Genomic DNA, 13,284 nt, shown 5'->3' on the forward strand with positions numbered 1-13,284 from the left:
TTTTAATTAGAGAGACGATTCGACTCCGGTGGTACATTCGTGACAGCTTTCGCAGGAGCGTTGACATGTGTCGTGTGGGTTAGGTTAGGTTTTAAATGAATTTTGCTGATTTTTCTTTATTAAGGAATTGACGATAATTATGGAGAATAACGACTTTTTTATCAAAATAGTAAACAACGAGAAGGTAAATTATGTCTTCAATTGTTTACCGCTGACGGCTAATTGTGAATTTTTTTTTTATACATCTAATCAAGATCTCACTCTGCCACCTGTATTGTAATTGATATATATTTAATATCATTAATATAGTATAATTTAATAATTATAATTTGAAATATTATAATGTGAATATTAATTTTTATATTTTTATATTAAAAGGGTAAAGGGCTATTCTCTAATCGTGTATTATATCTAATCAAAATCCCATTCTGCCACTTGTATTAGTTGTAATTGATATATATTTGATATCATTAATATAGTATAATTTAATAATTATAATATGAAATATTATAATATGAATATTAATTTTTATATTTTTATATTAAAAGGGTAAAGGGCTGTTCTCTAATCGTGTATTATATCTAATCAAAATCCCATTCTGCCACTTGTATTAGTTGTAATTGATATATATTTGATATCATTAATATAGTATAATTTAATAATTATAATATGAAATATAATGTGAATATTAATTTTTATATTTTTATATTAAAAGGGTAAAGGACTGTTCTCTAATCGTATATTTAAGGAGGGAGATATCATACTTGAAGAGAAACCCATAGTCTGCTGTCAATTTTCATGGAACTCCGACTATGGATACTTAGCATGCGATCATTGTTTGAGACCTTTAGAAACCGCTCAGGAAAATGCTCAGAGATTAACGGGAAATCCAAACTTGTTTCTACCATACAGCGAATGTTGTGAAACAAATAAAAACTTAATGACTGAATGTCCTGCTTGTGGAGCAAAGTATTGTAGCATAGAATGTCAAAATGAAGCATTTCAAAGGTGATTATATTAGATGGTAATTTTTAGATTATAAATTATAATTTTAAATGATGAATTATAGATTATAATTTTTATTATAGCTTTCATTATGCATATGTCACACGTATGTATTGTACCCATATTTTAGATATCACAGCATATTATGCTTGCAATCAAGAATGAAGGATGAGAGCCATTCTCTTACACAATTAAATGAAACATGGAAACAGATGCATTATCCACCAGAAACTGCAACAATTATGTTACTGGCTAGAATGGTTGCCTTGGTTAATCAAGCAAATAATAAGCAGGATGTTTTATCAATCTTTTCACAGTTTTGTCACCGTACTACAAATGACACGCACGAAATTGCGCACAATCTGTTGGGAGAGAAATTTGTGGGCCAGATTGATGTCCTGCGGCAAATGATGCAGACTGCTCTTAATACCGAGTATACTGCACATGTATGTAAAAAAGTAAATATTTTTTATATATATTTTTATATATATCAATTAATTCTATATGGTTTCCAGTGGTTTACTCCAGATGGTTTTAGAAGCTTATTAGCTTTAGTAGGAACAAATGGACAAGGTATCGGTACCAGTGCATTCAGCCGCTGGGTAAAGAATGTTTCTGCATTAGACTTGCCTAAGGATCAAAGAATTTACATTGACAAACTAATAAATAGAATCTATGATGACATGGAGGAAGGTGATTTGCAATATTTTATTCAAAATATCCTACATTCTGATAAATGTATTCTGATAATTATATAACTTGAGATTTTCTTTTGCAGTGGTAGGTTCGTTTTTAAACAATGAAGGATCTGGTCTTTACATTCTACAATCATCAGTGAATCATAGCTGTACACCAAATGCAATTGCCGAGTTTCCTTATTCAAATAATACTTTGGTATTAAAAGCAATACGTGATATACAAGTTGGTGAGGAAATCTGTACAAGTTATCTTGATGAATGTGAGCTCGAAAGAAGTAGATATTCCAGACAAAAGGCATTAAGCTCTTTATATTTGTTTGTTTGTCATTGCGACAAATGCCAAGCGCAAATTAATGATCCTAATGTAACATCTGATGAAGAACTAGATGATGATGATGTGTCTAGTTGAACAAATGCAGAGAGAACAATACACAATATTAGATATATATGTTGAATATATCTAATATATCTAACATACTACAAAAGGGGAAACTACATCCACACAATTATCTAACAATTATATTGATCATATATTACTTGGATATCATATGTATAACACATCAAGTGAGCATTATGTAAATCAATATATAAGATAAACATACAAATAATAAACTTGAATAAAGTTTCAACAAACATACTTTAGTCTCATATAACAAACTTTAATGGCATTTTTATATTATACTATATTATAATATTGAAAAATTTAATACAGTGCTTTTCATTTTTCTTTTACCTTTTCTAACTTAAATTTTAATTATTAAATTTCTTTTTACAATTACATTATTACAAATTATTTTACACAAATTTATATTATATATATAGATATGTTAAAACATGTTATTTATGTATGTACAATTATATAACTGTTTTACACATAATTGCACATACAATCATGTCTCTCAATTTGAACGTTTACATATTGCAATTTTGGAAGTTTCTAGAAAATTAATATTTTTTTACAATAGTTTGTACAAGCACTGCATATGCACAGCATTAAATATTTATTTATTTTTTTCATTGTCCTAAGGATTTGTTTATGTAAAATCGTATCAGCCAGTCTGAAGTTTTAATTCGTTTTTTCCAAGTGTCATGAGATTGGACACATAGTCAGGTAATGGTAATGGAATTATACGTTTTTCTATTAAACTAGTCAAGAATCTAGCTATATTGTGACTACGAAACTCCCAACTAAAAAAGAAAAAAATTATCAATGAGACTATACAAATTTTAATTTTGAATATGTATAGAAAAATATTCTTACTTCATATGTATATTATCATTAGGTATATTGAAGCTACAGCTTCGTGTTTTATAGATTCCTCTGGTCCGTTTATAACAAGTTTACCTTTTCTAATGTTAATTCTTAATTTATGTAGAATGTTCTTTAGGTATACAATTACTATTATTAGCTAAATTATTTTAACCAACAAATTTTCATATTTATATATATAGATATGTTAAACATGTTATTTATGTATGACAATTATATAACTGTTTTACACATAATTGCACATACAATCATGTCTCCAATTTGAACGTTTACATATTGCAATTTTGGAAGTTTCTAGAAAATTAATATTTTTTTACAATAGTTTGTACAAGCACTGCATATGCACAGCATTAAATATTTATTTATTTTTTTCATTGTCCTAAGGATTTGTTTATGTAAAATCGTATCAGCCAGTCTGAAGTTTTAATTCGTTTTTTCCAAGTGTCATGAGATTGGACACATAGTCAGGTAATGGTAATGGAATTATACGTTTTTCTATTAAACTAGTCAAGAATCTAGCTATATTGTGACTACGAAACTCCCAACTAAAAAAGAAAAAAAATTATCAATGAGACTATACAAATTTTAATTTTGAATATGTATAGAAAAATATTCTTACTTCATATGTATATTATCATTAGGTAATATTGAAGCTACAGCTTCGTGTTTTATAGATTCCTCTGGTCCGTTTATAACAAGTAATTCTAAAGTTGGAGGATCTTTAGGAAAATACTTTTCTGCATAATTTTTCCGCTGTTTATTTTGTGTATAATCTATACCATTATTACTGTAATAAGATATGTATCATTTAGAAAGCATAATATGTCCAAATACAAAGTATTTTGCAATATGTCTATATATATATATATAATATATATATAATATATATATATATATATAATATTGCATACAAGTATAATTATTAAAGTGAAAAGAAAAAATATAGTTTTGATTATTACCTGATGACAGGAACAGATGGTTCATAAACTGTTGGTTGATGAATATCTTCAGCAAGTAAAGTGCCTTGTTGTTTGTTCCATAATAATCTTATTAAAGATCTAAGATCTTTACCCATAAGCTTAATCTTTTTGATATTATTATAACCAAGAGCATCAGCCATACATTTTATAAAATCATGTGAAATATTCTTTTTTGAGCAGAAAAGATATTTATGTCCCATAAATAAAGCAAAAAAGATAGGCATGGTATGTTGTACTCTCTTCTTTTTACTCTTCTCCTTAATATTTACAAATGTGATGTTGTCATATATTGCAACTTTTACATCTATATTAAAACCATTTGATTGAAATTCTTCTATTATTTCTTCTTGCATCCGTCGTCTTTCAAGGTAATTTAATGCTTTGCCTGTACCTTTTAATTCATAAGTATACCATACCTTTCTTTTGTCATGTCTACTTATATCTAAAAAATTGTACATTATTTTATATGTTACAATAAAATATCATGAATTCATTAACATTTAACATGAATCAAATAGAGACAACATTTAAAACTTATTTTACCTATTACTTCTAATGTTGTCAGTCTATTACGCAAGTCTTTCTCTCCTAAATTTGCATCCTACAAACGAGCCACATTAGAATAACATTACGACAGTGAATTTTACAAAATAAAATATATCAAAAATTCTTACATTAAGAATTTCTTCGATAACGCGTACAGCATTATTAACAGTGAATGTTTTGTGATTTTTAATTAATTTAGTTCTGACATGACCCCAAGATATTTCTGGAAAAATGGGTATCACGCTGCTTTCTAATTCTTCGAATTTGAACCTTTTTATCACATTGATTAGTCGATGTTTAATTAATCTTGATGCTGCCATATTTAAATAAAATCCGTTATCAATTTCAATACTAAGAATATAACCTCCAAAATATTTTTCGATCTCTAACTGCTCGTCTTACGATTCACATTTATTCATAGTTACTACTATAAATAATATCCATATAGAATTATTGTCAATATAATACAATTACATGAAAAGTCTAAGCACTTTTTAAGTCAACAAATTAATATTTTTTGATTCAGGATAAACATTCGTTACAAATACGCGCCAAATGTGATTCGAACGAGAAATATATATGGCCTATGTTCCAAAATTCATTGCCAGCGCTGAAAATATAAGGAGCGTCCCATTTGACCACAGCCAATTATATCGACCTGTGCCTAGAGTAACCAGCAACGATTAACCAATCAGAGAGTCCTATTTTAAATTGGCCAATTGGCGACGTGGTCAATCGGGTGCCACCCAAAATATATAATATACGTAACGTGAACTATAAATTTTCAGCGCTGGCAGTGAATTTTGGAACACACCCATGGTATGTTGAATATTTTGAAATGTTTGTCTGACCAATCAGAAAAGAGAAATGTTTGCCCCTTTCATTTTGATCAACCAAACGATTCTTTCTCATCTTAGGCCGGGTCTACAATAGGTAATTTAAGCCTTATGAGATTGACCAACACACTCACAGTCAGGTATGAAGAGAATACTCGGTTATGATTAGTAAATTTCTTCTTTCTTTTTCTTTGAAGACGTTGAGGATGCTTTGAAGCGTTTGACCAATCAGGTTGAAGAAATTTTATTCCCTCTATCCTGATTGGTCGATCAAACGCTTTAAAGCATCCCTAGCGTCTCCCCGAGCCTTAATAAAAAATGCATAAATATTTAAACATTGTATTCCGAATTTGACTCCGAAATTTTATGAGTTTTATTGGTGTGTGTGTGTATGTGTGTGCGTGCGTGCGTGCGGGTGCGTGCGTGCGTGCGGTGCGTGGTGGGTGGTGCGTGCGTGGGCGTGCGTGCGTGCGTGCGTGCGTGGCGGTGCGTGCGTGCGTGGTGCGTGCGTGCGTGTGCGTGCGTGCGTGCGTGCGTGCCGTGCGTGCGTGCGTGCGTGGCGTGCGTGGCGTGCGTGCCGTGCGTGCGTGGCGTGCGTGGCGGTGCGTGCGTGGCGTGCGTGCGTGCGTGGCGTGCGTGCGTGCGTGCGTGCGTGCGTGCGTGCGTGGCGTGCGTGGCGGTGGCGTTGCGTGCGTGCGTGCGTGCGTGCGTGCGTGCGTGGCGGTGGCGTGCGTGCGTGCGTGCGTGCGTGGCGGTGCGTGCGTGCGTGCGTGCGTGCGTGCGTGTGTGTGTGTGTGGTGTGTGTGTGTGTGTGTGTGGTGTGTGTGAAACAGCCAGTTCAGTTTATAAAGAACAGATCTATTTCTTTTGTTTTGGTTAAAAAAAAATTCAATTTTTATTTTTGACAGAATCTTATAGTTTAAGATTTTAAAAATACTTTTGTAAAATTTCAAGTTGAAATTCGTTAAATCGCCAAAATTATAAATCGTAAACTGACTCGGCGCATAGCTATATTTTGGAGCGCATGGTAATTGTTGAGCTTTCTTTGTGTGTTGGCTCAGCGCTGTTATATTATTTGAAAAATATTTGACAAAGAATTCTAATTGGCTTCTGTTTTTCAAGGTATGAATGCGCCCTAAAGGCCTTTGCACGTACAAAAATTTTAGTCGTAACCGTAAGGTCACGTAAGAAAAACTAGTCAAGTCGTAACCGTAAGGTCATAAGAAAACTGACAAATCATAGTCGAGTATTCTTTCTGCGATAAAAGAATAATCAACTGTGATTGGTCAGTTTTCTTACGACCTTCAGGTGCAATTTCATTGACGCTAAAAAGTAGCGTCAATGAAATTGCACCTTTAAGGTGCGGCCTCATTGACGCTAAAAAGTAGCGTCAACCATTGGTTGAACAAGGAGGTAAGTATAGTTGCTTCATTGTTCAACCAATGGTTGACGCTACTTTTTAGCGTCAATGAGGCCGCATCTTTAAGGTGGAATTTCATTGACGCTAAAAAGTAGCGTCAACCATTGGTTGAACAAAGAAGTAAGTAGTTGCTTCTTTGTTCAACCAATGGTTGACGCTACTTTTTAACGTCAATGAAATTGCATCTTTAAAGGCCGCAGCACACACTTTTGCATAAACGCATAACCATAAGCATAAGAAAATTGATTGGTTCATTTTCTTATGCATATACTTGGGGACCAATCAATTTCCTTATGCTTATGGTATGCGTAGAGAACCTCTAGGAGAGAGAATGGACAACTGATCAAGCTTTTTCATGATTGGCTGGCAGAAAATGTATCAATTTTAGCTATTGCGACGCCAATGCAAAATATGATGACACACAAATAGGTTAATATATGTGTGTCATGTGTGTCCTATTTGTGTGTCATCATATTTTGCATTGGCGTCGCAATAGCTAAAATTGATACATTTTCTGCCAGCCAATCATGAAAAAGCTTGATCACATGTCACATGATCAGTTGTCCATTCTCTCTCCTAGAGGTTCTCTAGTTATGCGCTTATGCCAAAGTGTGTGCTGCGGCCTTTAAGCCTCGACGTTGATTTGTCAGTAGAACTAATTACATTCGGTACTCTTGTGATACAAGTATTAATCAGTGTAAACTAAGTCAATGTATCAAATAGTCAAAAGTATTATATAGTATGTAATTGTGTAAATTCCATAGGCTTAGAGATGTCAAAAGGTCTACGTGGAGCTAGTCGACAAAAGTTATTAAATTTTATTATTTTTGGTATATTTGTAAATCAAAAATGATATTCTAATTTTCACAATTATGGTTATAAAAAAATTTGTTTATTTAAAAGTGATTGATATCATAAATAAAACAAAATTATTAATTTTAAAAAATCGATTTATCACAAACAAATTTTTCAAAAAACAGATTATTTATCCGAAACACATTCAGAAAAGTTAAAAATAAATTTAATAATATCTATCGACTAGCTTCATTTAAAGTTAGCTTTTTCATTTCATTTAATTTAGATTTGTCGAAGATCATTATTAATATCTTCGAGTGAAGCAACAAGTTGGATTGCTCTGAGATTAATGATGTAAACTTTATATTCAATAAAATACTTGAAGCGTTTAATTGATTAATTAAAGCAAAAAAATCTTGTTTTTAAGCTTAATTTTAAAGCTAAAATACTTGAAATTAAAATAGCATTAAACAGATTGTATTTTACATTATTTATATTAATCAAAGTTATAAATAATATTAATTAATTATAATAAAATTTAAAATCTATTTTTAATTAAACGTATTTATAATAAATTTAATTTAATCGCTCTCAAAGCGATTAAACCTGCTTCACTCGAAAACATATATGATTTTTTATCTTATTATTCTTATTACTATCTTATAATATCTTATGTTATTACTTCTTGCATCTTTCTTTACAATGTTCTTTACAATGTTCTTTACATTGTATATACATGTGTAGGTATTCGTGTGGAGCAGACATAACGTGAGAGATGCAAATCATCATTGACAATGAGGAAATTGTGCTGCAGCATTTTATTGTATGCGAATTTTATGACATGGAGACATGTTTCTGTTGGAACGAAAGTGACAAACTCGTCGTCTTCCCGTACAGGAGAGGCAGTTCGGTAGCACGGAATGTGCGTGTTCTGTCGATGCCAGGTCCTCTCAGAAAGATCAGGATTATCGACAGTAGAGCCTTCTTCATATGTGTTTCACAGGGAGTTTATAAGCTGTCACGTACTGGCAAATTTGCTCTCCTGAGCAAAAATGGTCTGGACATGGGCAGTGAGTTCTTTCAAGTGCTAATTGCCAAAGGTGAGCCGAACGGCGTGCATCTCGACGACAAACAAGTTAAATCCTCCACGTTGCTGTTTCCCATTACGTCGAATGCGTCTGAAAAGGATGTGCGTGCCTTTTCTCTAAACTTGAAGGACACCGAGATGCAATTCATAAATTGTTTCACTACTGATTCTGAAAGAAAGAGGAATATATGCGTAATCGCATATGATAGAAAGTTGTTTGTGTTAAAGGAAGACAATATCGTGCAATTAATTTATACCAGCGACCGTGCCATCGTAGATATTGTGCCTGTAAAGAGGCGAGACAAGGTAGCAGGTCTCTTGCTTCTCATAGATGTAGATATGGTAATCTTAGTGTACAGTAAAGATTATAATCTAGTCTTTGATAAGATATATCTAGTAAAGAACATGAGAAATATTTCTGCATTTTGTGCCTGCTTTAGTGTGGAAATTGAAAATGTTTTATGGATAATATATTGTGATCAATCCAAGACGTATTATATGAGAAAGAAACTTTTTGCTGACTCAATTCAAGAGACAAAAGTGGAGGAAAGGACATTTAGATGTATACAGTATTATAAGCCAAATATAATTTTAGGTCTGTCACAAGAGAAGAAATTAATTGAGCTTTCTCTCGAAGAGCTGGAGAATTCCTTATCGCTTAATAATGATATCAATCTTCACAGTGATATGTTCCAAAGAACGGATCTCATTATGGAGAAAATTTGTGCCAAAGGAAAGGAATTAAATATGCTCAATGAGAGTATAATGGATGAACGAGACAATTTAAAAAGAATAAATTTATATGTTTCCAAACAAAAACTTCCAGTAACTCCTTACATTGAAGTATCCAGACTATGCACTTATCACTACCTTCAATTAAAGATTTTAGACAAACTGCCTAGAAACAGTCATATAATAGTTATTATTAATTCCAAGAATCAAAGCACATTCTGCATGAAAAAAATTACAGAAACAACATTTACTCTAAAAATGCCTATTAATGGAAACAGAATACTGTGTTCTTCAAATATTCATATGGATTTGATTACATGGATGAATAAACAACAGCCCTGGTGTCTTATACAAAATTTTATATATTCTCCAGCACAAGAAGTCAAAAGAAAAAGAAGAATAAAAGATAAAACTGCCTTCATAGAAACAAAAATTGCATCATTGCAAAAATTAATAGCGGAAAAAGATTTGAGCATGACAAAATTAAGTGAAATAAAACGAAATATACGAGCAGAATTATAATTTTTCTTTTTAATTAAAAAAAATTTATGAAATTTTGTGATATAGATGATATTTGTTTATAAGATGTATTTCTATCATATAAGATTTAAGAGATATTTGTTGTACTTATTTTTTGTTATTGTATCTCAGAAAATAGGCTAATTATTATTTTTTTTTTAACTAAAGTTCTACAGATTAGTAATATTTTATTATTTTAAAGATTCGATAAATAATACTATCGGGTTTTGCCCGATAAAAATTTTTTATTTTTTTATTTCTTCTATATATCTCTTATGCAAAGATATTTGCATTGTAAATGCCTTTATATGTAGATATGCTTTTGAATAAATCTTTTTTATCTATCTTCAAAAAACAATTATATATACATAACACACACATATACACACGCATATATATATATATATATATATATATATATATATATATATATATGTATGTATGTATAAAATATTAAAAATTTTTTATATTGTAATTTTCATAAAAATATAAAAATGTTTGAAAGATTGTGTAAAGAAAACCAAATATATTTTTATAATAAATGTAAGATTTAATTTACATTTTATAAAGATAATATAATCAAAGGAAGAGCGCATATATATAATGAGTTCTCTCATATATCACATATTAGATTCGGTCTCTTTATTATTCAATTCGCAATGTTTATGTAAATGTAACTAATCTTTAATATTCTACCAATGAGCTATAATAATTTTCAATGGTTTACTTATGAAAACAAATATAGGAATCTAATTAACAATCACAACGTACCAGATATATGGCACAATAAGTTTGTAATCATTACTTAAAAATGATAGACATGACAAATCTCAATAAATACGATGGAAAAATGAGGAACGTACATGTTAACATGACTTTATATTCGCTATATTATGTACACTATGTAAATCATCTCAATAAAAAATGTCATGTTTATATTCATCCTTCATGTTATAATTTTAACAGTTTATTGTAATATATCTAGATCTACTACTCTACAATAGAATGTTTTGCATATTGAGGGAAAGGGGAAGAGGTTTGAAATATATTTCTTCCCCACATAATATTTCTGGTCAGATTTTTAGACAGTACAAAATATATATATATACTATATATAATATTCATCGCAATTCTTATTAATTTTTTCATAAGTACTTTGATTAATAATCTACAAGAACAATGTCAGGTAACCATTTTCTAATTTGATATATTCTATAGAATTGAAGCCAAATGTTAAATTTGATTCACATTATATGACAGCAAAAAAATTTTTTTTAAATATAAATTGCTTTTTACATGTTCTATATATAAATATTTAAATTATATACGTAAATATATTTATTATAGAAATTATTTGTGCCATGTCATATAATGTGAAAATAAATCTTTATTTATTGGAATTGGCTTTCAGATTTGGGTCTGGTAAATTCTTTCTTATCTAATTCTAATCGTGAACATTTCAGTTTGCTTCATCAGCAAAAAACAACATAATAATTAACAAGGAAAAGTATGGAGCATCCTCTACTGATTTTGATAAGCTTTAGATATGTTGTAGTTTAGGGTTAAAATAAGAGATGTATTTTTTTATGCATGCCCATATATCCATTAAAGCTGTGAAACACTCCTTTGGAAAAAAAGTTTCCATATTTCTAAGCGAATATCATCGAAATGATAAGATACAAAAAAAAGTTTCGAATAAAAATTTTATAACATTTATAACATATTTAACAATAATAATTTAATTTCTCAAAAATATATTTTTCGAAATCTCTTTCCTCTAGTTTTCGAAAAATTTGATAGCATTACCATAAAATACACTAAGAACATATATTTAGAAAAATATTAAACTTTAATATCATTTTTTTCCAAGGGAGTGTTTTACTCCCTTAATGACCATATAGACACCTACAAAAAATATGTGTTTCTTATTTTGATCTAAACTACAACATAAAAAACTCATCAAAATCAGATGGAAATACTTTCCTATAAGTTATTCCTTAATAGGCATATCTTTATATAATGATTGATCAAGAAGGGAGCGAGAGAGAGTTGGAGAATAAAACCGGACCCAAACTCGAAAGACAATCCTAATATTCATATTGCGAAATCTCAAATATTAATCCTTTATTTTTTGTTAAGTATTTTAATATAGAAATCATTCATAATTAGCAAACGTAGACTACACAGAGAAATACTTCAAGTTGTTTTTTGCTCCTTATATTATAATTACTTCCTCTATATATTCTAGGTTCACTAATTTAGAATTCTTTTATATGTACATGAAAAAATTTGTTTTTTTGAAAAATGTTTTATGCTGAATAATTACAATATTATTACATATTAATCTCGATGTATCTACAATATATGTCAAAAGTAATCAATTAACAATATTAATTGTACATTTTCATTGAAATAATGTATAAAACAAAATAACAGTTTAAAAAAATTAGATTTCTGAAAAAATATTAACAATATTAGAGAATGTCTCATACTCTTATTATATTTAAAATGATAAAAATACCAGACAGTTATACAATAGAAAGCAATTTTTTTTAAATTTTACATGTTATCAAAATTTCAAGAAATTATACTCTCTGTTAGAAAAATTCTATCTTTAAATAAATTATTCTTTAATAAATATTTAATCTATTTTTTATTTGTATCATCACTGAATATTAATTTTAAATAATAAATATCGTGACAACATTTAACTGCAAATTAAGTACTTGAGCGACAAAGTTTGTTGGATATTAACAGAAAGAGAAAGATAATTCTGTTTCCTATGTATAGTTATGAGATATTCGATTTTTGTAATTTAATTAATTATTGATATTACATGTAATTTGTTAATTGAAACGATTTAATTATCTCATAATTAAATTTTTATTAAAACTCAGAAGAGAGAATAGTAATATACGAGTATATGATTGCGCTAGTGGAGTGATAGGAATGTAACTATTTAATGCATTAAAATTTTAGTTTCTTGAAAGAAAAAAAAAGAAAAAAGCAATACTCTTAATAAAATTAATTTAAGCACACAACAATAGTACCGATTTAGGAAATTTCTTAAGGCACATAATAAAAGTACAAGTAATTATATGAAGTACCAAGCCTTTTTCTCACTGCTATTTACTAATTGGGCTATTTTAATCTATCATATATTTAAATTCACATACAACCCAAGAAATGTAAGTAATCAGAGTCTCTGTTTTTTAGAGAAAAATAATATTTGAATGATATATATATATATATATACTAATCTTTTCAAACTCCTTCATTTGTACTTTTACTAATATATGTGTGTGTGTGTGTGTGTATACACGCACACAAACACATATACATACGTACACATAGCGATTCGATTGCATATGTATGTGTGGATGTGTGGGGGTAATT

At 29.7% G+C, this 13,284-nt stretch overlaps 3 protein-coding genes across 5 annotated transcripts; 2 read left to right on the forward strand and 1 right to left on the reverse strand.

Annotated features, from left to right (window-relative positions):
• Positions 1-26: 26 nt before the first annotated feature.
• On the forward strand, positions 27-2,371 carry LOC105252947 (SET and MYND domain-containing protein 5). The gene is made up of 5 exons (XM_011260642.3): positions 27-184; positions 716-1,008; positions 1,136-1,451; positions 1,521-1,698; positions 1,784-2,371. The coding sequence occupies exons 1-5, from the start codon at positions 140-142 to the stop codon at positions 2,110-2,112; spliced, it is 1,161 nt and encodes a 386-aa protein (XP_011258944.2). The 5' UTR covers positions 27-139; the 3' UTR covers positions 2,113-2,371.
• Positions 2,372-3,237: 866 nt separating this feature from the next.
• Positions 3,238-5,049, reverse strand: LOC105252946. Its single transcript, XM_025406296.1, has 5 exons — positions 4,628-5,049; positions 4,497-4,554; positions 3,933-4,395; positions 3,593-3,760; positions 3,238-3,518 (listed from the first exon to the last, which is right to left on the reverse strand). Exons 1-5 carry the CDS (start codon positions 4,817-4,819, stop codon positions 3,380-3,382), a joined length of 1,020 nt encoding a protein of 339 aa, XP_025262081.1. The 5' UTR covers positions 4,820-5,049; the 3' UTR covers positions 3,238-3,379.
• A 2,307-nt stretch (positions 5,050-7,356) lies between these two features.
• LOC105252955 lies at positions 7,357-9,891 on the forward strand. Of its 3 annotated transcripts, none has more exons than XM_025406346.1 (2): positions 7,357-7,562; positions 8,295-9,891. In XM_025406346.1, the coding sequence occupies exon 2, from the start codon at positions 8,326-8,328 to the stop codon at positions 9,889-9,891; it is 1,566 nt and encodes a 521-aa protein (XP_025262131.1). In that variant the 5' UTR covers positions 7,357-7,562; positions 8,295-8,325. The 3 variants fall into 3 exon arrangements, with proteins under 3 accessions (XP_025262131.1, XP_025262130.1, XP_025262132.1); XM_025406345.1 differs by having other exon boundaries at positions 7,357-7,494; XM_025406347.1 differs by having other exon boundaries at positions 7,357-7,423.
• The last annotated feature ends 3,393 nt before the right edge of the window (positions 9,892-13,284 follow it).

The sequence above is a fragment of the Camponotus floridanus genome, unplaced genomic scaffold (assembly GCF_003227725.1).
Source record: "Camponotus floridanus strain SB8 unplaced genomic scaffold, Cflo_v7.5 scaffold14, whole genome shotgun sequence".
Classification (NCBI taxonomy): Eukaryota; Metazoa; Arthropoda; class Insecta; order Hymenoptera; family Formicidae; genus Camponotus; species Camponotus floridanus.